Consider the following 25,757-nt stretch of genomic DNA (forward strand, 5'->3'; position numbering starts at 1 on the left):
ATAATTATCCCATTGCTATAATTAATTAAACCAATGATTTTAAATTTTTTGACAATATATTATTAATTAATAATACATAAAATATATTATGTACAAATATATAGTGTGTTCAAATTATGATTAGATCAATTTTTTCTCTTAAATCATTCATTTTAGGTTAAAGTATATCATTTGTTATTAATAAATTAATAACTAAACGTATTACTTTCTTTTTGTTATTTATAATGTTATTTATTTATTACTTGTAATTAATCATGTGCGTATTTCATTGGCTCATGTAATTACCATATTAATGCACAATAAAATATCTAATTCAATTAATAAATATATTAATATATTTAATTATACATTAAATAACTTATTCGTGTAGTAATAATGGTTGTTTTAGCTAATTTGGGGTTTAAGAATTATGTTGTAATTAAGTGTACTATAAGGGTTTAGGGATTCTCTTGTTTTTTATGTTTTTCTCATATTGGGGCACTAACACTGAAAATTGTTTTCCAGTGCACATGAAGTCGTCAACACTAATACCAAGTGCGAAGATGATGTTCATGTAGATGACTGACATCATCAACACTAATATCAAGTGCTAAGGGGGGTTAGTCAACAAACTGGAAATTTGATCTTCATCTTCATCTTCATTTTCATCTTCATCTTCATCTTCATCTTCATCTTCATCTTATGTATCTACATGATCTTCATCTTCGAAATGGGTGTTAGTGTGGACAACTTCATCTTCGAAATCTTCGAAATAGGGTGTTACTGTGGACAATTTCATCTTCATCTTCATTTTCAAAATTTAAAACCATTGATTTTATTAATTATAAAAATAAGTTAATTAAACCAAGTGTTTGAGTTAACAATATTTTAATTACCACTATTAAATCACTAATACAATAGAGTAAATAAAAAATGATTAATGAATAAAAATTATTATAATAATAACATAAGATAGATTTTTTGCATGGCATTAATTAATAATATATTTTGAAAAAATTAAAAGTAATTAATTAATCAAATGCATAGTTTAATTATATTTTATTTACCAGAGACTTAAATATGAAGTTTAATATAGTAATAAAATTAAAAAATAATAAATAAATACATATACAACTTTGAAAATAACCTAAAAAAAAATTATTCAAATAACGAGTTCGTGCCTTTAATATTAAAATCAACAAGTTACAAGTTTAGTACATATAAATGACGCATGTTCAAAAGTAATAAGATACAACCATCATTTATCGTTCCACATGGAAGTCGATATGGCATCTCGAAATTGTGCGGCACTTGTGGATTCTAATGCACTCTGCCTTCAAATGGTTGTTACTTAGCTACCCACATCCTCAAGATCATCGCAATCGTCGTTGTTTGTATCATCCATTGCACCTAATTGGGACTGCATCACCTCCTCCACCGAGCTCGCCACCCGAATCATCATCTCCATCTTCAAATAAATCATCATAATCTTTTGCACGTATATATTTGTGCAATATGCAACAAGCATGTACAATTTTCACCTGGATCTTAAAAGAAAATGGAGTGCCTTTTAACATTTGAAATCGAGCTTTTAAAGCACCAAAAGTTCGCTCAATAATATTCCGTAAAGATAAATGTCATTGGTTGAATAATTCTTTTTCATTTCTAGGAATATTATCTCCAAATTCTTGCAGATGATATCGGGTTTCTCGCTATGGAGCCAAAAATCCCAGAAGATTTGCATAACCAGCATCGACTAGATAATATTTTCTTATAATAGAAATTATATACCACATAAAATAATTGAAGATAAAATAGATAAAAAATGACTGCATAAAAATATATTACTTACCTTCAGGTACAAAGATTTTATCTCGACGAGTCAATGCGTCCTTCAGTACACGGGAATCAGCTGCTGGCCCCTCCCATCCAACAAGTACATAAGTGAATTGCATATCAAATGAACATGTTGCCCTCACATTTTGTGAGATATAGCCTTTTTCTATTCCAAAACCTTGGTTGATCTTCAAGTGGAATGTTGGCTTTGATATGAGTTCCATCAATAGCTCTAATACAATCCTAATTATACATTTTCAATTAATATTTACTAACTTTGTATATTAATCTAAAATTATTTAGTTATAGGAAGTGATGTTACCTTGAAGTATGGATAAAACATTGAATTGGTTAAAATCTTCGAGTGTGTGTGTTCCGAAGGCCGTTTGACATAATCAGAGTGAAGTTTGAGGATTGCATCCAACACCTTGTTGAAATACTTACTTATGGTCCAGTTTGATATATCAAACATCTCTGCTGTGACACTATAAGTTCGTCCTTTACCGACAGTTAGGAGGAAATATGCAAGTTGTTCTTCAACTAAGATGGTCTTTGTGGCTGATAAAAACCCTTTACTAGTAAGTATATCTGCCAATTTGTGAAATACCAATTGGTTCATCTTGTAAACTTTACGAAATTTAACTGGTGATTTGTCTAGTGCCTTTTGCAAATACAATGGACCATTCATCCCACAAGAACGTGGTACACGTCTATTGCAATGGTACAGATAGTATCTTCCCATGGCGATCAACAAAGTTGTGAATGCAACCATAGTTGCAAACTTTTCATCGTCTATCATAGTATCCATGGAAATCCAAAAATTTAATCGCCTAAAATTCATAAACACAAGTAAACATCAATCTTCAATCATAACCTATTTGTAATCACACCTATAAACAACCATATTCATCCACATTCCCACATCCTACATTCAATCACATCCCTATGCAACCATATTCATCCATGCAATATATAAACACAACAACATATCAAATTTAAATACAAACCATACTAATAAGTCTTGCAATATTATAATTCAAATATCATACTTAATACATAACAATATTCCAAAAGAATAGTGTATTTATAACACATTACAATTAGTTTTCAAAACAAAATTTAAGCTACTCTGCCTACTCTTCCACTGTCATCTCCGTAAACATGACCTTCTTACTTGGTGTATCCAACCATGAAGGAGCGTGAAACTTCAATTCTGTCTGTCATCTCCGTAAACATGACCTTCTTACTTGGCATATCCAACCATGAAGGAGCGTGAAACTTCAATTCTGTAGGCAAGTCCAGGATTTCCCTGAGGGCTTTGACCCAATCTCTTTCAATACCATCTTTCATCATGAAATTCTCAAATATCTTAGCAATTCGATCTATTGCATCAAAGAATCTTCTAGTGTCATCATCGGGCATTTCGGTTCTCTTTCTATGACGACTTGAAGATGACCGTTTACTTCTTTCAGATTGATTACCTAGAGACTCATTCATGCTTAATAATGGTGATAGAGTATCCTTAACTATATCAACATCCTCTGGCTCATCCATCGGGACATGTTCTGATTCACGGATCACCTCATCGCCTTGATCTACAAAGGTTGCACCTCTTGACCCTCAGCTATTGTGTTTCCCACCACCACACCTAATTTGTCGTACATGGGGCAGCCTTCACGTCTGTACTTCTCAACATCTTTATGCTCCTACAAGAATAAAACATCATTTAGACGTCTTAGAATAGAGTTATACTAACACGGAAAACATAAAAAATATTTTATAGTACATCATGTAGTCAAGCCATATAGATTTACTGACCTTTATGTAGTCAAGCCATACAAAATTACATGCAGTAACTCATTGTGTGGTTGCATCGCAACCAAACCCACTAGTGTTGATACAGCTCGTTACCGTTTGGTATGTTTTCTTCCATGCTCTTGTTCGATTCTTCACTTGTTCAACAGTTTTTTTCATGACTATGTCTTAATTGAACTTATTTATACAGTCCATGTATACCTCATGCTTCCACACCCCGTTAGGCAACTTGTTCCCTTGATTGACCTGCTCGACCAAGAGATCGAGCATTTTGCTATCATCATCGAATGTCCAAATATCATATGTTCGACCACTTGGTTGTCTTCTTGCAGCCATATATAATTTAAATCCGAGATAGTACTCACGGAAAAAACTTTACCAGACAACCTTTACTCGTCACGGAAACACAAACCATAAAAAAAACACCATGTGGTGGATATGTATAATACCCGAATCTCCTCACCACATGGGAAAAACATTCCATAGCACTTCAAAAATTCTCAACAACATTCTATCACATTTTAAAATTAATTAAATTATTTTCACTACTATATATGCACTAAACAATGAGAACACACACACATCAAGTCCAAATTCACCGAAGACCCCTGGTAGAGCCCCATATAACTTCGCAGTCACTATGAATTGTACCTCGTCAGTGATGGGGGTCGGGTTTCGTTGGCTAATGGACGCCCGTGTAGGCGACTCAACAGTGTTTGAATTGGACTAAAAACCCCTAAACACTAATTCCAGAACTTAATACCTTAAAAGCCCTAAACCCTAAACCCTACACCCTAATTCCAAACCCTAAAACTAAAAAACCCTAGAGCTTAAAAACACAAAACTCCCAAAACCTTAAAAACTGTAAACCCCCTAAACCTTAAAAACCCTAATCCCTAAAATAAAATAAATCCTTAACCTAAACCCTAAACCCGAAACCCAAAACACAAACCATAAAAAAAAACCTAAACCCTATCGCCTACTACACTCTAAACCCTAAACACTAATTCCATAACTTAATACCTTAAAAGTCCTAAAACCTAAACCCTAAACCCAAAAAACCCTATAGCATAAAAACACAACCCCCCCCCCCCCCCCCCCCCCCCCCCCCCCCCTCCTCCAAAACCTTAAAAACCCTAAACCCCCTAAACCTTAAAAACCCTAATCCCTAAAATACCCTAAATCCTTAACCATAAACCCTAAACCCTAATTACAGGACCCTTAAATACCGAGCAGCAAACCCTAAAAATAATCCATACACGAATCAATAATTTAAACTATAAACCGTAACCCTAAATCCCACAATAATGCACAAATAACCCCCAATTAGGCACTGAAAATAAATTTAAATCAAATAAAACACTAATTTAATGAAAAAAATTAGGGTTTAGGCATACCTTCTGAAATTTGGGTAAAACTGAAGCCGAAGGGTGAAATCAATACCTAATTGAAGTAGAAATTAAGCAATTGATGCCCAAGTGTCCAAAATCGAAGAAAATCGAAATGGAAATGGGGAAATCGAACAAAATCGGAAGGTATTTTCGGGGGAAAGGAGACTAGCCAGAGAGAGAAGGGAGTGGGAGGCCGAAAGGGAGAAGAGAGGGAGAAGACAGAGAAGAAAGGGAGGTCGAGAGGGATAAGAGAGAGAGAAGCGAGAGAGAGCAAGTCTGAGAGAAGAGAGAGAGTCACGAAGACGAGAGAGGGGGTGCGAGAAAGAGGGTGAGGCTGAGAGAAGACCGAGAGATGAAGCCGGAGACGAGAGGGAACTGAGACGGTGGCCGGAGACGAAAGTCCGATCGATTTTATGGCAGCAGTCTCATCGGGGACGCAGGGAGACGAGAGAGGGAGTGCGGGAGAGAGGAAGGAAAAATGAGAAATGACGACACGCGAGGGGGGGTGCGAGGAGAGAGGGGAAAAAGCCAGCGTCGCCCGTCCTTCAACTCAAAGAAGATCAAACAAGGCCTTCTTCCAGATGATCGAAATTAAACCGTGGAGATGAAGGACCCCTTCATCCCCTACATTGAGATGAAACTTCATCTGCGCTCCACTAACGACTTCAAGTGTTGAAGGGCATTATGCGGTTGAAGATTATCTCGTCCTTCAACTTGACTAACCCCCCCCCCCCCCTAAATAACTTATTTGTGTAATAATAATGGCTGTTTTACCTAATTTGGGGTTTAAAAATTATGTTATAATTAAGTGTACTATAAAAGTTTAAAGATTCTCTTGTTTTTTATATTTTTCTCATGTTGGGGCACTAACACTGGAAACTGTTTTCAGTACATATGAAGTCGTCAACACTAAGTATTATATTTTTTTTATTTCTTTATTTTAAGTATTCTCCCATCAAATTGGGCATTGGAGAAATCTATAAAACTAGGGGGCAAACAACGAAGATGATCCAAGATAAAATACATAAGAGATTTTCTTTTATTATTTACGGAAATGCAATTAGCCATCAGTAATTTGCGCTTTCGAAGCATTGAACATGTTCCTTCAAACAGAGTATTATGAATCAACACTCAAATCTTCTCTTTCTAATTTTATTTCATTTGATGATAAAGAATTTGAAATATGCATAGGATCCAAAATTCTAATTTCCAACTTAAATTCTAGTTGCCAAAGTAGATGACGAAAGCCACCGGGTAAAACTTGGAACAAGCTGCCACCTCCACGCAAATTGAAGAGCAAGGAGAAATCACTATTATAGACTGTCACGTACATCTAATACGAGCAAACTCAGAAGAATTCATGGCTGAGACGGCTCTGCGCCGTCATGAAGAGCACAACAAACCGTTGCTTTATGATGTCCCTGGTAAACTCTGATGGCTTCTCCCGTTGCCATTGTCCACAGCCTCGCAGTTGTATCAGATGAAGCTGGAGTTGAAAATAAATTAGCAAATATGGTATAAATACTAATAGACAAACAAAAATTCCTTAAAATGCTTCCATAGTCTTCCCCACCTGTAATTAGATAAGCCCCGTCTACAGAGAATACACAGTCCCAGACCCATCGCTGATGCCCTATGAACGCAATAAACAGACCACAAGGAAGACAGTTGGAAGACATTTCATAGGTGCATTACTTTATTAAGGAACAATATAATCAAAGGCTTTTACCAGTCAAAGTTTTCTCCAGGGTGAAACCATCAACATTCCATATTTTAACAGTATGGTCAGAAGATGCAGTTGCAAGATACCTGAAAAAACAAAGAAGTGAACAAGAGTGCAACTAGAGAAAATGAATAACAGAAAAGATACTAGTAAGTGAGCAGAATGTCAAACCTGTGAGGTTCACAAAACTCCGGTGATAGCAAACATTTTAGAATGTAGCCGTTATGTGCTTGTAGTTTATGCAGGGGTTCAAAGTTTGTCATTGTCTGTATCGAGAATATTAACAGCAGAAAACAACAGAAAAAAATAAAGGTGATTAGCCTTGTAGAATGTTCGAGGAACGGTAAAGAGAAATAGAACCTTTTAGTAGTGAAAGATGAATAAAGAATGTACACCCAAAGAAGATTGAAACTCAAACAAAAGGAACAGTCAAAGGCAAAGGATATACAATCACGGCACCTCCAACTGGTGGCACTGAACTGATGGCTCAAAGAATTTCATTGACCAGACAAACGTAAAGCACCATATTTATGCCAAACCATAGAAGAAAGAAAGAGTGGAAAGAATCGTTCAGATGCCAAATAGGTACACAGATATGTCTGTCCTGACTTAAAACTCAAAGAATGGCACTAGTAGAAAAAAGATTCACCTGGTTTCCACGTAACAAACGCCAAACATAACAAGTCCCATGATTATTTGCAGCAACAACTAAACTCCCATCCCACATTACTGTTAAAGACCTCACAGCTGTGTCCACCTCCGGGACCTTCAATCAAGATTTAGTAGAATTAAATGAAGATACTAAACTCCAAGAACACAACTGATGCTGCAAAGGCACCCAAGTGATGAAATATGACAGCAACCTACCAATTCACAGCTACATGAATTAGCAGTCAAATCCCACACACGTATATTTCCATTTTGGTCCCCCGATATTAATTCCGTCTGCACCAATGCACATCCATTGATCCAATAAGCACAAATAAGAACCACAAAACAAACAAACTTTACTGTATTAAGAAATGAAGCAAGTCCTAGATGTGATGACAAGAGGTGAAAAGAGAAAAGTTAAGACACCAAAACTGGGACCGAAATGTCTTTTGATCAAAGTAGTAGGCTTTTGATCATGCTAATACACTCAAAAACTCATTACATCAAGATAGGTCTTTCAATCATGCTACTCCTAATTGCAAAAAGAAATAAAGTGGAAGCACCACTTGATACTTGACCTGGTTTGGATGAAGAACAACAGTATTTACAGCAGCACGACTTTCATATTCTCTTTGATAACCTGGAGCTCTGTTAATGCAATTAAAATGATGGTGTCAAACTAAATGAACTACATATGGAGCTGGAGAAGTAAAAGATATGATCACATTACTTACGAAGAGAAAAAAAACTGTTAGAAAAAATTGAGAGAGTGCTAAAAATTAGGAGTGGGAACTCAACCCACTGATCTAGCGGCTCATGTGAGAATATGGTAATGACTTCATATGTTTCTTTTCTTCATTTGCCTTCTACAAATGAATTCCCATAATAGCACCCAGTAAAAAGAAGAGCTTTAAGGAGATAAAGAGAGAAAAGTAGAGAGAGAAAGGGAATCAAGAGTGTGTGGAGCTGCACTCCTTCAGGGCAGAAATCGAGCCCTCTTTTTCTTTATATATCACTTGAGATACAGACTTAGCAAAGTTACAAAAATGCTGCTCACAGCTTAAACCCTGATAACTCTTAGAATACTGCTCAGAATTCTATAAATCTTGAAATTAATGCTCCTAACATGACATCTATACTACTACTAGCTTACAAGATACATACCAGAGTGGTGATAAGACCAAAATACTGTTACAGAGATTTTAACCCCCCCAAACTAGAGCGTATATATCAAACAGTTCCAACTTGTTATAAAAGATCCCAATTTTTTTTCGCCCAATGCTTTGTTGACTATGTCACCAATCTGATTAGCAGATCGAACATACAAACCTACCACTACTCCACTCACCACTGTATCTCAAGTGAAATGATAGTCCACTTCAACATGTTTTGTATGTTCATGAAATACAGTGTTGCTAGCAATAAAAATTGTTGCCTGATTCCATAGCATTAAGGTCTTTAATAATGAAGGAGAGAAGGAAGAAGGAAGAAGAAGAGAAGAAAAAAAGAAGGAGAGGACGGCTGAGAGAGAGAGAGTAATGAGCACATTGAGGAGAGAAAAGAGAGGACAATTAGGGTTGTAGACTTATGTCCTAACCCTACCCCTTAAACTGTATTTACAAATGCCAAACATAAGAAAATTACAAGTGTACCCTTCACCTTAGAAGGAATGAATAAGGGGCAAAGATCATAAGATAATTACATCAATGACACCTAAGTTTGCCTATTTCTTCTAACACTTCCCTTCACGTTGGTGGTGAAAAGACATCATATATCCCTAGCTTGGTGCAGGCAGTAGAGAGAACCTTGGAGTTAACTGACTTTGTGAATATATCAGCAAGTTGTCCGTGAGTTGAGACATGTTTAAAACTTATAATTCCTGCTTGTAATTTTTCTCTCACTAAGCGACAGTCCACCTCGATATGCTCAGTTCTCTTATGAAAAACCGGGTTGGAGGCAATGTGGATTACAACTTGATTGTCACAGTGGAGTTCCATCAGGCCTTCTTTGTTGAATCCCAACCCTGCTAGAAGGGATTTAATCCATAAAAGCTCGCTTACCGCATATGCCATAACTTTATATTCTGCTTCTGTACTGAATCTTGCAACTACATTTTGTTTTTTACTCCTCCATGTAACAAGATTGCCACCAACTAGAGTACAGTATCCTGCAATAGATTTTCTATCATCTGGGGATCCAACCCAATCCTCACCAGTAAAAATTTCAACATTGAAATGACTATGACACTCATATAGAAGCCCTTGTCCTAGTGCCTTTTTCAAGTACCTGAGAATCCTTTTCAATGACTGCCAATGAGAAATCTGAGGTTTATGCATATACTGACAGACCACACTAACTGCAAAAGAAATATCCGATCTGGTCATGGTGAGATAAATCAGCTTCCCAACTAGCCTCTGGTACTCGCCCACATCAACTTCTTCTCCAAAATCAACACATGATTTTGTATTCGTCTCTATAGGGGTTTCAACAGGACGACATCCCATCATTCATGTTTCCTTAAGCAAGTCAAACACAAGTCCTCTATGATAAGATGATGTCATGCTTAGATTGAAAAAACTCAATACTAAGGAAGTACTTAAGGAGTCCCCATGTCTTTTGTCTTGAATTCACTACATATCTTGTGTTTGACTTGTCGAATGCTATCGGTATCACTGCCTCTCAAAATAATATCATCTACATACACAAGTAGTACCACCCCTTTCACAGTATGCTTGACAAATACGTAATGGTCTACAGAGCACCGGGTGAACCCGAATCAGAGCATTGCTTGACTAAACTTGTCAAACTAGGCCCACGGAGATTGCTTCAAACCATATAACGATTTTTATAAGCGACATACCAACTCCTCCTCAACCACATATCCAGGTTGTTGCTGTATATAAATTTTCTCGTTAATGTCGCCATTGAGGAAGTCATTCTTCACATCTAACTTAAAAACATGCCTCTAGAGTTAGCAACAAGAGATAGTAAAAGATGTACTGAGTTGAACATGACGACGGGTGATAAAGTTTCCTCATAATCAATCCCGTAAACACTCAGTATAGCCTTTAGCCACAAGTCGGGCTTTAAGGCGGGCCACGGAGCCACCCGAATTATGTTTTACAATGAAGACCCATTTATAGCCCACCGCCTTTTTAACGGAGTGTAGGGGAACAAGTTGCCATGTTTGATTCTCATAGAGAATTGCCATCTCTTCATCCATGGTTGTTTTTCATCCTAGATGTTGTAGGGCCTCTTGATAAGACTGAGGAATTGAAATAGAAGAAATAGTGGCAAGAAACTGATACCAAGATAGGATAACCAATGACTTGATAAAAAATGAGAGATGGGATGAGAGGTAGATGGTCATGTGCATGACCTATGCTTTTTCAGAAGAGCAATCAGCCGAGTATCAAATTGAGGACCAAAAATACAAGGTAGAGAAGGAAAACTTACCTCAGAGGGGTCTGCAGACTCTATAGTTATAGTATTGGCTAATGCTTTAGGGGGGCAGAATAGATATGTCATCATGGCCATGAATTGCTAAGTCATCAATCGACACCATAGGCTTAGGAAATTCATTTGCTGCAAAGAAACTAGGTGGGGCACTAGCGGATGAATAAAAAGGTTGTTCTTCAAAGAATGTTACATCACTAGTTTCGGAAGATGAACCCAAGCTCACAAGACCAAGGAAGGCCCACACATCCAAGTGTATTAGAAGATGGGCTCAAGCCCATAAGACCCAAGGAAGGCTCACACATCCAAGAGATATGGAAGAAGGGCTCAAGGCCCACAGATCAAGGAGAAGGCCCATAAGCCCACATAGTGATGGCAGGATGGTAAATAAAGAGTCATCTCACAGATATGGCATTGATGTAATTAGTTGAAGTTTCAGGGGTATTATTGTAATATTATAGTTTTATCAATCTATAAATTGAGCTTAGGGGGAGGGTTAGGATATAAGTCCATAACCTCTTCTTCCTCCTATTTTTCTCCCAATGGGTGTCTTTCTCTTTTTCTCCATGAGCTAAATCCATGGAGTCCTGAAAATCAATATAGTATCAGAGCGTTGACATTCAGGACTCGTAGTATGGTTTTCTCGGCTGATCATTCTACCCAGATCAAAATTCTCACGAGCATCTGAAGAGTCATGATTTTCAGCCTTTGAAGATTAGTGATGGTCGAGACTCCAAAGATCAAGAACTCAAGGATGAGGCAAATTTTCTAAAGTCCTGCGGGAAAAGATTGGCATTGGAGAAACTTGAAGTTGGGGATGGTGCATCATCCAAATTTCATTTTTGGCTTCTTGATACTGCTTGCAAGAAACTCAATTGGGATGAACAACAAAGTCAAAATCCTCATTCATCTTATAAGCTCCATGAAGAGAAAAAGGAGCTCTTTGTGCAACAAAATGTCAGCTTTGACAGGGAAGAAATCAAGAAGATTTATGCAAATTGGGATTTTTCTGTGTTGGAACCAAAAGAGTCACGTTTGCGATTCTTAAGTTTTAATTAATGCACTGGGATCAGTTACACATATTGGTGCGCCTTCTCCTGGATATATTTAGTTGCATGGGATGCTTTTTAGGCTGCTTCCGTGTCAAAGATGGCAATCAACGTCAATCTCCGCTTGTGTCCGACCACCTCTCCTCGAAGGCCAGGGACCCACTGGCCTCAAAATCTCCTTGTGTCATTACTTCTCTGCATCCGTTTTTTGGGGTCACATTGGACTGAAGCGGATTTTTTGGATCACTAGGAAACTACTCTTTCAAAACTATTCTTCGAGAATATCTGTCAACAAGCAGTATCCTTCTACAAATAACTTCGGCGACACCAAGAGAGGTGGAGACACAGGACAACTGCTCTGTTGTGTTTTTGTGTTTTGGAAAGTCATCTGAGCTTCCGCTGGTTGATTACCGTCACTGGCTCATCTTCAATCAACGGCAATCTGATTTCCAACACAGTAATCTGATTTTCAGGAATCAACAGCCAGCACACTGCATATCTTCGGAAGTCATACGTGATATTTCTGGAAAGTAGCCTCCGAGCACCGCTTTCTTCACTGGAATTGCCATCATCACCGCTGAGTAGTCGGACGTTAACAAAGGAAGTTTTTGCAAATCCGAGGTTTTCTGCTATCTTTGGTAGTTTATTTTCGTCGCTTGATCAGCAGTCCATTGCAATTCTCATTGCTGTTTTCGGAAGTCTCGAGGGATTACATTCCCAGTTTGGCTTGCTGAATCCGAGTTTATCTCGAATTTTTGCTGTCCTGTGCTGTTCGGGAGCCAGAGTCGCGGGGAGGAAGACAAAGGTATATTTTCGGATTTAATTCCCCAAGTTAGGTAGTGTTTTTCAATCGAGTGCTGATTCAGCCCAACTCGGACCACCGGGTCAAGTATGCGAACCAGTGACCCAAGAGTCGCTTATTGCCTCTTTTCCACTTGGGTTAACCCAGCAGGCCGAGAAGATTCGGCCCAACTCAAACTGAGTCATCTCGGTCCGGGTCAACTCAAATCCAAATCAACGTGACTCAGCTCACTAGATTATTGCCTCTATTATACGGGTCCGGGTGCCGAGTGCCGAGTTCTACACTTATTTCTTCCGCGACTCGGCTATATTGGTTTGATATTTGACTCGGCTCGAATCGGTTCCTTTTTCTTCGACTAGATTATTATTTTGAAGTATTAGCAGCTTATTCCTTGGTCAACATATTATTTGGTGCACAAACTCACGTTGGATTATTTTATGGGTATTTTTTTAAGGATTTTCATTATTTGGTACGCGTTATGGGCCAAGACCCATTTCATTTGTTGTTATTGTGTCTCTTTGGCTGAACCATTATTATTGAAGGAGTTCACAATTGCTGACTATTGTCAGCATTGGTTATTCTGATGAAGAAGAAAGCACATGGTGGCCCCAAAATATTATCTTCCGGGTAATTACCCGTTATCCTCCTTATATGGCATTTATTACTCCTACCATTTAAGAGTCGATGTCCTGTGGAGGGACACGGTGATGAAGGAGTTTTATTACACTTCTGAGCAATGCCTATAGACCCACTACCTTCAAAAGATTGGAGTGTGCCCAACATCCAACATGAGTTATTTGATTGGAGTATGGAGCGGTGTCTTACGGCTAGGAGTGATTTTACTCTCACTTATATTATGTGGGCCTCTTGGAAGAGACTACCAGCTTGAGGGGGAGAGTTGGAAGATATGGTAGACTGCCATTTTATATGGGAAGATCCTATACACCATTGGCAGCAAGTTGGGCGTTCATGATGTTCTCTCACCCCAAGCTTGAGAAGAAGTGTTGGAAGATGGGCCCAAGCCCACACATCCAAGTGTGTTAGAAGATGGGTTCAAGCCCATAAGACCAAGGAAGGCTCACATATCCAAGAGATGTGGAAGATAGGCTCAAGGCCTATATGCCCACATAGTGATGGTAGGATGGTAAATAAAGAGTCATTTCATAGAGATGGTATTGATGTAATTAGTTCCAATGGTATTATTGTAATATTATAGTTTTATCAATCTATAAATTGAGCTTAGGGGGAGGATTAGGACATAAGTACATAACCTCTTCTTCCTCCTGTTTTTCTCCCAATGGGTGTCTTTCTCTTTTTCTCCATGAGCTAAATACATGGATCCCTGAAAATCAACAACTAAAAACAAACATCTTCTTTAGAGAAGGATTGTAACACATCATTTCTACATACGAGAATAGCTCAAAAAAATACATGTATCGCCCTGGGATCCAATTTAGTAGTGTGAGGGGATATAAAGTGAACAAAGCAAGTACACCCAAAGACTCTCAAGTGAAGAGAACACATTTCATTTCCAGAAAAGAGATGTGAGTATGGTCTTATTTCAAAATACTGAGGAAGGCAACTTGTTAATGAGAAAATAGGCCGTAAGGATGGCATGCGGGCAATAGAAGTAATGCACATGCATATGGTGCAAAAGAGCTCAAACAACCTCCAGAAGATGTCTATTCTTTCTTTCAGCCACACCATTTTGTTGTGGTGTGTAGATACAAAGTTTGGTGAAGAATTCCTGTATCTGTGCAAAAGGATTGGAAATATCCGGATATACATTCCTTGGTATTATCTAAGAGAAGGATCTTCAAGGTAGTATTGAACTGAGTAGACACCGTGGCACAAAAAGATTTTAAAGTAGGTCATACCTCTAAGGAGAATAAGTACTCCGTTGGTGTTTGCTTACTTGACAATCTTCACAGTTTGGACTAGAAATGGAATGTAAGGAACCATCTATTTGAAAGACTACATGGATGGACGACCTAATCTATTGTGCCACTGAAGAGTCTTATGATGAGCACTAGATGTGGCTGTGAGTGCAAGCAAATTGAGATAACAAAGCCCCCCTTGTTCATGGCTTCCACCAATCACCTGTTTTGCCTTCAAATCCTGAAGAATATAAGAAGTAGGTGAAAAAGTAATGGAACAGTTAAATTTCTTTGTTAGTTGACTGACAGATAAAAGATTTAAAGGGAACTCAAGAACAAAAAAAACATCTTTTAAATGAAGGGTAGGTGTAGCAAATATGGACCCCATCCCACGCACCTTGGTTTAGGATCCATCTACTATAGAAACAAACTTGTCAGTCAAACAAGGAAAAATAGAATTCAAGGGGTTACCATTACTTGTCAAGTGTTCAAAGGGCCAGAGTCAATTATCCAAGATGGAGAGGTAGTCGAGACCATACATGTTATAGTAGTAGCAATAATAGAGGGACAACTCTTTGAGAAAGCCTTGTTTGGGAAGGCTTGGTTGGAGGTATGAGCCATCATATGCTTTACCTTTTGAAGAAATTCAAATTCTTCTTCAGAAACAGTTTCTTGCGGATAGATGTCATCATATGAGATATTCTGGAGTAATTCAAACTCCTCTACAGAGACGGGCTTCTTGCCTTTGGGGTTCTTAAGAGCCATTGTATAACTGAACTCTTTGAACCAACCAAATCATTCAAGTTATATCAAGCCGACAATAGTCTGTAAATAATGAACCTAGGGTAATCAACCGAAGATTTTTTTTCTTCCATAACAATGTCCCAATCAAAGAGACACAATAGCAGTAATTTATAATAAGGAGCAATGATGTCTTGTATTTGTGATTGGCTTCTCACATGAGTCCAAATAGTATAAGACTGGTCTTGTGTTAAAACCAAAAGAACAAACCACAGCTGAGCGATGCTGAGCCGAGAGCTAGAACTTGTGAGCTACTGCAAAGAGCTCCTCAAAAACAGAAAACTCTTACAATGTGGGACCCACCATGACGTGCAACTATGGTGGGACCCATCATGAGGACGTCAGCCAAGAGGAGTCACCACATGAGCTGGAATACATTGAAAGATTTGAGGATCAAATGGGACCCACATGGACATAATGAGCTGGTATCTTTCCCAACATGAGTTGGAAAGATTTGCATATCTTCCTTGATTTATATGATTGATTTATCTTCTTTAGATTGATGTATTATAAGGGAAAGTAGGAATCCTAATTGATTAAGGAGTTTCCCTAATTATGTATTGAAATAGTAGGGGGTCTTGGTTGAGGCATTCAATCAAGCTCTGCTTTTCTCTCATTCACGTGAAAGAAATCCCTCTCCTCTCTTTAGTTTTTTCTTCTTCTCCTCTCTCTACCCGAGAGCCTTCTTTTCCTTTTATCTTTTTTCTTTCTCTCTCCCCTTGCTCGAGATATTATTCATGGGGTCCCAAATTCAACAAAAACATTTGTCCCAATATCATATATATGAAAGATATATGTGTTGTTCATCCAGCCATCAACAATTTGTTCCTGAGTTGAGAGAATGAAGGCCAAAAAAACAAACAGGGGAGAATAAGTAGTGTGAGCAGAATGAAAAAAACTTTTGTTGTTGTTGTTAAGGATAGTCCCACATACATTAGTGAGTATAAATATCTTGCATTTATTAGTTGGCAGGAGAGGTTTCCTAAGTTGGCTAGTCATTTCGGAATAAGGCTTTCGACCTAAATTTAACATGGTATCAGAGCAAGGTTCTCATATGTGGGCATCCACCCAAATTATCCACGTGCCACCACGTGAGGGCCTCTACCAAATTATCTATGTGCCTACACGTGAGGGGGAGTGTTAAGGATAGTCCCACATACATTAGTGATTATAAAGATCTTGCATTTATTAGTTGGCAGAAGACCCCAACTTAACAGTTGTAATAACCAACGTCTACTACCAATATTTCTTCAAGGAAACTGAGAAAAAACCAAGCTCTAAGGCTGAGCCAACGTCAGAATCATTGCAAGGGACCTGATCTCATTTAATTAAGGAAGGTTGCTGGTCTAAAAGAATCCTGAAAAACAGCAATGTGACCAGCTAGATAAAAGAGAGGAGAATTAGGGTAATGGACTTATGTGCCTAACCCAACCCGTGCTCACCCTTAGTCTTATCCCTGAGTTCCATGCTACCATCTTCATGGAGATTATGATTTACTTCCATAGGAGTATTTGCAGGTTTTGCACCTAGTAAACCATATTTCTACAACATATCTGTCACAAATTTCTTTTGTGCCAAAACAACTCCTACTTTACTTTTTACTACCTCAATTCCCATAAAGTACTTCAGTGACCCCTGTCAGAGGTGGTTCCGGTCCACCTCTCTTGATTAAGTTGGTTTTCCTCACTTAAATGTCTAGTCTTTTAGGTTGTATTGGCCAACCTCTTGACATAGTATCAGAGTTGGGCACCACGTTTCGCGTTCAAATCCCGACGGAAGCGGTAGGGAACGGGAACAGTGGGTGTCAGAGCTAGGTGGTTTCGGTCCACTTGGGTTAGGTTTCGTCCACCCTGGTCCACCTGGGTTAGGTATTTGGCTTTCCTCACTTAACAGACCGGTTTGGTGAGTTGTATTAGCTAGGCGTTTGACATGATATCAGAGCTAGGCACCACATTCCGCGTTCGAATCTTGGGTGAAGCGGTAAGGGGCGTGGTGGGTGTCTTTAGTTTGGAAATATCCTGCAAGATGTGCTTTCACCTCTTGAATCCTTTGGCTATCACTTCCAAATAATAATCACCCACATAGACAAGCAACACCACAATTCCAGTATCTCTCTTAAATATGTTGAATTTAGGACCCCATGATTGAAACCTCAAACAAGATGAGAGAGGGAAAAGAAAAAGAGCAAAGAGAGAGAGAACTCGAGTAGAGAGGAGAGAAGAGAAAAGAGAAAAAAAGAGTTTAGGCTAGAGAGAGATTCTGCACGAGTTGAGAAGTGGAGAGCTTGATTGAACCCTTCAACCAAGACCCCTATTTATACTATTTTCATTACATATTTAAAGATAAAAGAGGATCCTTAATATCTCTAATTACATCAATTATGATTATCCGAATCTACATAAATCAAGGGAAGATAAAACGATTACATTAATCAAGGAAGATTGCCAAATATTTCAACTCATGTGATAAGGATGCCGGCTCGTGTAATGACACATCATGCCACCTCGCGTGATCATGGTGGGTCCCACCTTGTAACAAAATAAAAATAGAGTATGGTCATAGTAACTTCTAGAAAAGCCCAATAACATAACTATTTTGCTGAATTTATCAAACGATCCCTAGGACTCTACTTAAGGTCACGCTTTGTTCAACTTACACACCTTTCATGTCTTTCCCTAAGCAACATACCCAGAAGGTTGTTCCATAAAGACCTCTTCATCTAAGTCTCCATATAGGAATGCATTTTTATACCTAATTAAAATAAAGGTCATCCCTTGGTCATTGCCATTGAAACAAGAATCTAAACAGAAGACAATCTTTGCTACAGGAGAAAATGTTCCAAAGACATCCACACCATAGGTTTGGGCATAGCCTTTAGCAACACGGAGGGCTTTATACCTTTCAATAGATCCATCAGCTTTATACTTCACCATATATTCCCAACAACAACCCATAATTGCAACACTAGGTGGCAAATCACATAATGTCCACGTTCCTCGATCAATTAGAGCATCCATATTATTTCAAAAAAAATTAGTGCATCCATCTATGTATTCATTGCTATTTCCATAAAGGAGACAACAATGCTTCTTACACTAAGGAAGGAATAGTACACGAAGACACTGATAGAGAAAACTTTTTAAAGGACTAAAATAATAAATCAAATGAAACAGAGAAATAGGATAGTGAGTAAATGTACGGAAACCTTACTAGCAGCAACAAGAAGAAGCAAGTCACTTTCTTTAGGATCCTCGACTAATAGGACGGTAGCTCAAGTGGCAGAGAGAGGACCTTCCATGCCGTCTTAGTATATTCTTTAAATTGGTAAACTTACAATGGTTTGGATGCTTCAACCAGTGGCACAAGGCTAGAAGCGTCCTCCACAAGACAACAAGAATGAAGTGATTAGGAGGAACGGGTGAGGGAACAAACACAAAGAAATATGGAGTGTCCACAAAAATAGTAACATTAGCGGATACAAAAATTTTCCTAGTAGACAGACAATAAGATTTGTATCCCTTTTGTATGCACAAGTAGCCCAAGAAAACACAATGGCTTAGGGGGAATTCGTCAACCATAGGACCAAACACATACACAAAGTACATGCATCCAAAAACATGAGGACACATAGGAAACAATTCGATATCAGAGTTTAAAATGTGAAGTAGAATTTTTCCTCCAAGTACTGATAAAAGTATCCTATCAATGAGAAAGCAAGCAATGAGAATTGCATCGCCCTAGTAAGACTTGGAAAGAAGCATATGAAACAACATAGTGTGTGAAACTTCAAACAAATGACAGTTTTTTCTTTCTGCAACTCTATTTTACAATGAAGTATACACACAAGAAAATTGATTAATGATACCAGTGAACTAGCAAAATGAAGTAAATTAATAATTCTGAACTCAAGCCCATTATTTGTACGCAGATTACCATTTGGGTTTTCATTTCATTGAAAAATGTAAGGAATACATTTAAAACGTCGATGTCTCCCTTAGGAGATACACCCAAGTAGATTTACTAAATTCATAAATAAATTACACAAAATACTTGTAACCAAAAATACTAGTAATAGGACATGGTCCTCATACATCGAAATGAATTATTTCAAAGAGACTACAACTAGAAGTTTGACCGGAAGGAAAAGATGCTCATCGGTGCTTCCCTACCTGACAAAACTCGCAATAAATCTCAAATCTAGATGGCAAAGCGAGAAATAACTGAGAAAGCTTTGCAATTAGAGGGATGACATAGCCGAAGATGCCACTAGAAGAGTATACTATCTATATAAAGTGCTAAAGAGCTATGTTGGGATAAAAAGTCACTGAACAATTCAAAGACTTTTTAATTTGATTGACAAATAGAAGATTCACATGAAACTTAGGAACTAATAAAATTGAAGCTAAGCGCAATGACGGGATAGGTTGGATGGAGTCTACACCACTAATAGAAGATGAGGAGCCATCTGCAAGGGTGACTTGCTTACATGGTGAGAATTGACTCAAATTAAAAAATAATGAGGTTATGCCTAACATGTGTGATGATACATCAGATCAATAACCAATATAGACTTTGAACTCATACATAAAGCAAACTCACCTGAACTTGCCAAAGTGGTTTTAGGTAAAGGGATGGATTGAGGTACAGACAAAAGAGGAAGTCAATTGTGTGATCCTCAGGAGTAATCGCTGCATCTCATCTGGAGCACCGCATACAATGTCACCTACACTAGTAGAAGTCCCAATAGCCTCAAGAACAATAGAATTCACCCATGTTGGTTTACCAAACTTGTCCCATCATTTATCTGAAAAATGATTGGTACGTCCACAATGTGTGCATTTTCTGTCACTTCTTCCTTCACTTTTGCCTCTTCCACAACCTAAACTATCTCAGCCTCGTCCTCTACTGCCCCCACCTTGTGCACATGTGGTTTCTAATCAATTTGGTGCATGTTGAATGTTGAGGACAGTAGCCTCAACATTTGTTGTTTCTTTACAACTCAGTGGGATCACAACATGCATGACCCAATTGAAAGCACTAGGAAGTGAAGGTATATCACCTGATGCAAATAATTTGGTTCGAACTGCATCATAATCAGACCCCAGACCATCCAAAAATTTGGCCACATATATTTGTCCCTGCCGCTTTCGAAGTTCTTTCTAATCAATGCTAAAGGGATGATATATATTAATATCCTGTAGTACACTTTACAGTTCATTATAATAATCAATAACTTTTTTTGTCACCCCCTTTTAGACTAAACCATTTGGCATATAACTCATAAATTATTAACAAGTTACTTTGTTGGGCATACATTAATTCAAGGGAAGTCCAAATTTCCTTAACTGTAACAATTGAAGACCGGGTTTCTGAGTCTAGAATCCATACTGTTAATTAGCCAAGTCATTACTTGGCTATCTTCTGCTTCCCAATCATCAATGACTGGAACAAGATGATCATCTCTTAATTATTTAGTCTTTCTCTTGGCCTTCAGATATATACGAACTGATTTTAACTAGCTAGAGGTAGTTCTAGCCATTCAACTTTTCAGTAGTAATCACAATTGTCCTTCCTATATGAGTTTCCTTTCTCTCTAGTTAGTGAAAACACTTAACCAAAATATCAACAAGTAGATCAAATAGATACCATTCCTCACAAAATCAGAATCTATGCAAGTTGTGTGTGGCCCACACCAAATCAATTAGGGTAATGAGAGGCTTCAACTCGAGCAATTATGCAATTTGATAAGCGTAGAACCAAATTCAATTAAAAAAAAAAAAACATAAATTTGGCAGGGAAGGATGATGTCACCTTTTCAAATGGGCAATGCAAGTAGTGATTGGGACAATCCCAATAGTACAAGCCTCTAGGTGCACAAATGTCACATATAACTACTCAAATTAGCAGTACAAGTCATCAACCCTAAGGTTATGGCACAGAGAAAAATAAAAATTGGACCTTTAGCTTCAATCAAACAAAATTCTGTAAATCCCCTTTCCAAAGTAGGAGAAAAACTCAGAGAGAAGGAAAAAAACAATTGAAAGGCTCACCAATAGGATCTCATTGCTTTGATACTATGTAAACATAAGAGCTTTAAGGAGAACAAGAGTGAAAAGAGAGAAAAATAGAGAGAGAAAGGGCATCAAGGGTACGTGGAGCTGCAGTCCTTCAGACTCAGAAATAAAGCTCTCTTTTTCTTTATATAATCACTTGAGTTACAGACTTAAAAGGTACAAAAATGCCCCTCATAGCTTAAACCCTCATAACTCTTAGAATACTAAGAATTCTATCAAACTTGAAACTAATGCTCCTAACATGACATCTATACTCTGCTACCTTCCAAGGCACATACCAGAGTAATGAAAAGACCAATATACCCTTACAGAGATTTTAACACAGCTTTTTCATTTGCAGAATACTTTAACTACTTCAATTTAAAATATTGCAATGCCTCTACCAAGTCATCGGGAGGTAAGAGATTATTCCTTGAGCTTTCTTTAATTGAAAATTGAAGTTTGAGAGGGAGTTATGCAGGAAGTAGGAAAATCTATAACCACAAGGATGCCCACAAAAACTCAATAGGTTTAAGCACAATTGCAGGGACTCTAAATGCAAAAAATGTCTGGTCCATAACAAGTAAAGGTGGTTACAAATCGTCTGGTCCATAACACAAAGGATTCCAAACTTATAACTAGGGCAATATTTAGCTATTAGGATTCTCTTGCAAATGGATTTCAGGCATGCCAAGCAGGTTTCAATTGTGCATGTTTTGCTGCTTTGAAAGCCTTGTATTCTCTTCCCACTAAATAAACTATTTCTCTCATCTTGCTCGTAGGAAAGAAGAAGAAAAAGAAAAAGAAAATCCATAAACAACATGTTAGTCGGCTAATGTGGAACTATAAGAAGCCAGTAGTTACCTGAGATCCCATATCTTTACGGTGCCATCCTCAGAACCAGAGTACATCCAATTTCCATCACATTGAAACCCCACAGCCATCACATTATTAGTATGTGAATCATAGCTTATGACCTGGTAATGGAATAATAACATCACCACAAGAATGAAAAGAAAAAGTGACCTTGAAATGACCTGCAAATGTACAGCAAAGATGGAAAGCCAATGGTGGCACAAAAACTCCATTGGACATGGTAGTCTTAGAAAGTCAACCATAAAGAAGACATAATAGAGAATTAAAAAAACAATCAAAAGCAAGAGACATACTGGTTGGGGGCTGTTTGAGTTAACATCAAACAACCGAATGTGAGGATTTCCAGCTGCAGCCAAGAAGCGCTTATCTGGGGTTATCTCAAGCCGGTTGACTTGCTGCATACTCATTAATACACTGTCAGTTTGTTTTTGGAAGGTCAGTTGCATTAAACACACTACACACCCATTACTGTGGTGACACTTGAATCTGCTCATGGCCATTGAGTCAAAGGCTCAATACACGAAATGGAAGTTCAAACAATCAAGTTTGATGCCCCAAAAGAGGACTCCCTCCGTAAAAACACTGAAGAAATTCATCATTCTGGATTACATTAAATAATTAGCATCTAGAGAATACACGTTCTGAGAAAACAATTGAGTTTTGGCCTATTATGTGCACCCTTCCCAGAAATGCTTGCAAACTCAAAATTAGTTTCAATCTTTTAGATGCTCAAGTTTCCACATGGCATGTCCATCAGTTGTACCATGTAATGCCTACTAACTAGATTTATTTAAACTGCCAAGATGAGCCATCTAAATCAAGTTAAACTTTGCTTTTGGTTTTTGAAATAGCAAAATTTAGAAACAAGCAACCTGAACCCAGTTTCATGCAATTAAAATTGTTAAGTTGTGGAGCCTAATTAACACCTTACCCTCTAGCATGGATCAACCTTCGTGGTAAGGTCATCGTGGAGGATGGAAGGGGGGCGGGAAGCCTCCTCCTGGGTCCACGATATATTGATCGTTGTGTCATTAAGGGTAATTTGGGAATTTCACACTTGTAATCCGGTTACCCTAATTTTTTCTTTATATATGGGAGCACCATTGTTAGGGTTTCATCAACATAATGATCATTATTCATTAAAGGAGCATCAGTTGCGACCAAGAGAGATTAGAGAAAAAACAACACTTGTAAGTGTGTGCCATCATAGTGGATTACTGTAGCGGCGAAAGACTGGACGTAATCTCACCTTCAGGCGAACTTACATAAATCTTGTTGTATTTTTCCGGGCTTATTTTTTCCTTCTTCCACAATTATTATTATTGCTCTCGTTAGTTCGGAATTAGGGCATCCAATTCCTAACAAAAATGATCTCCATAACTTACAATCCAACAAAAGATACATTTGAGTAAAACAGAATTCTTTACCACATAAATAAAAGAGTATAATATTCCACTCCAAATCATCTCCCAAAATTGAGTGCATGCAGCAAATAAAAAATGGAGAACCATTAATTTCATTTTTAGTGATACAGAACAAGTGACTGTCAACATGATAATCCTTTTGGTTTCAAATTAGAAAAGCATACAAGACAACAGTTTCATGCCGTTTAAAGAAGAAACCCTATTTTTGCCTTTTAATAACACCCTCGTTATATTTACTTAAATGTTCAGCTCCTATTGCACCTTCAAGAACAAGCTGAGTAATGTATACGAATCTAGAGAATCATTGTGGCTGCAAAACATGTGGAAATAAAGTAAAAAGGTATCAACATAATATATCTTCCCAAAAAGTTTAACAATGCAGCAGTAATAAACTAATTCGTTAAACAGCGCTGCATGATCTATGGTCTAAAGTGAAAGTTGTAAGATGCAAAGGTTATAGACATTGGATGAATGAACTGGACCCACTGAATCAAGGTACCGTATGGTGTGATAACACCTTCCACTCTCAACTTTCCACATCCTGATTGAGCGATCATAACCAGATGTTGCAAGAATCATTTGAAAAGGTGGCAGCTTTTATGGCAATAACTTACAAACTTGACGTCCCACCCTACAGTATCGTTCAACGATTACACAATGTACCAAAAAGAAATGCAGCAGATACAACCAGGACCTTGGGTTTTCACTAGTCAGGGAGAAGGATAATATTGTTTATCAAGATATAAAAGATTGAAGTGAAAATAAGAAGGATAACAGAAGGTTTTGCACTTCAAATTGATGGAAAACAGATGAATCTTATAGGACAAACACCTACTACTGAAAGCTTGACATTCTCATAAACATGTCTTTAATTTCTTCAGCTCCCATGATCCATCTCAACCAACCAATAATAGAGAGATCATGCAGTTATGCAGTATGGAATCAGATAACAGTATAAAATATTTGTAAAAGAAGAAAAGAAAATTTTGGACCAGGAAGTAGAGAGAAACAACCTAGATGAAATCAACAAGTAACATACTGCAAAAGATGAGACATTTCAAGCTGATATATAGCAAATACTACCCAAAACCATATCATCTTAAAGAAACAATTGAAGCACATATAGGGAAAAGAACCAGATTAAGTAAACAGGACCCACCGAATCTGGATACTGGATGGTGCGATAACAACGCCCACTCTTGGCTTCCCAAAACCTGATGGTGTGATCATAACCAGCCGTCGCAAGAATCACTGAAGGTTGACTCATTTTAAATCCCTTGCTACACCAACAGAAGGAAGAAATCGGGTTCTTAGTAAACTGAAAGAATAAACAACTTGCTGCAGGAAACAAGACAGCTTTCCGGTTACCAGGATCCTCAAATAGGCAGCGAGCACCCACCGTCAGTGTCACCCATTTCTCTTCCACCCTAAGGTCCAATAAAATTCCAGTTAACCAATGCAAGAAATAAAGACAGGGAAACTTATAACTGAGTGCGTGTTTCATTGTCTCGACCAAAACCGTGCCAGAGTAAATTAAACTACCAATGACTTGAAAACTTCAACAACTTAAAATTTCAGAAAACTTTGCTCCCACAGCGCAAGATTAATTTGCAAGTGCATATAATTAGACAATGTAATCAGAACAATAAAATAGAACATCGCAAATGTGTATCTGTAATCACCATTCCATTGATTAAAAGTAAGGGAACGTTAAGCCCTACCTCCACTTTCTTCTCAACGGACATGGACAGATTGGGGTTTTAGAGATTTAGCCATTCAGCTACGACGGGAAAATTTACACTGAGAAGAACAGAGAGGAGGCCACCTACGCAATGGGATGGACCCACCTGAAGTTACATGCGAGAGCGGATCACAGGAAACTTTTCCAGAAGCCTTTTGGTCTTTTGCCTTTTCAGATTCCTAAAATACCCATAAAGTGAATACTCACATTGAAGGAGCGGAAGAGTAACGACTTCATGTTCAAGACCACTTTAGTCATTTTGCTTTCTACAGAGCTCCGATGA

At 37.9% G+C, this 25,757-nt stretch overlaps 1 protein-coding gene across 2 annotated transcripts; it reads right to left on the reverse strand.

Annotated features, from left to right (window-relative positions):
* Positions 1-6,145: 6,145 nt before the first annotated feature.
* LOC137941040 (target of rapamycin complex subunit LST8) lies at positions 6,146-25,541 on the reverse strand. Of its 2 annotated transcripts, XM_068786263.1 has the most exons (12): positions 25,455-25,541; positions 25,102-25,160; positions 24,893-25,013; positions 22,603-22,704; positions 22,298-22,410; positions 7,974-8,043; positions 7,612-7,689; positions 7,394-7,510; positions 6,916-7,010; positions 6,751-6,830; positions 6,595-6,654; positions 6,146-6,507 (listed from the first exon to the last, which is right to left on the reverse strand). In XM_068786263.1, the coding sequence occupies exons 3-12, from the start codon at positions 24,998-25,000 to the stop codon at positions 6,380-6,382; spliced, it is 951 nt and encodes a 316-aa protein (XP_068642364.1). In that variant the 5' UTR covers positions 25,001-25,013; positions 25,102-25,160; positions 25,455-25,541; the 3' UTR covers positions 6,146-6,379. The 2 variants fall into 2 exon arrangements, with proteins under 2 accessions (XP_068642364.1, XP_068642374.1); XM_068786273.1 differs by lacking the exon at positions 25,102-25,160 and having other exon boundaries at positions 25,455-25,525.
* Positions 25,542-25,757: the final 216 nt, after the last annotated feature.

Source organism: Aristolochia californica, unplaced genomic scaffold, assembly GCF_029961685.1.
Source record: "Aristolochia californica isolate CCGP_79_NKW_82.1479 unplaced genomic scaffold, dmAriCali1.0.hap1 SCAF_10, whole genome shotgun sequence".
NCBI lineage: Eukaryota > Viridiplantae > Streptophyta > Magnoliopsida > Piperales > Aristolochiaceae > Aristolochia > Aristolochia californica.

Excerpts from the sequence above, each read along its gene's own strand:
- LOC137941040 (XM_068786263.1), bottom strand. The coding sequence starts at position 25,000 with ATGAGTCAACCTTCAGTGATTCTTGCGACGGCTGGTTATGATCACACC. Across the intron at positions 22,705-24,892 it reads CCATCCAGTATCCAGATTCG|CAAGTCAACCGGCTTGAGAT; the intron begins GTGGGTCCTGTT and ends ATGAGTATGCAG. Across the intron at positions 8,044-22,297 it reads GTAAAGATATGGGATCTCAG|AGCTCCAGGTTATCAAAGAG; the intron begins GTAACTACTGGC and ends TTGCATTAACAG.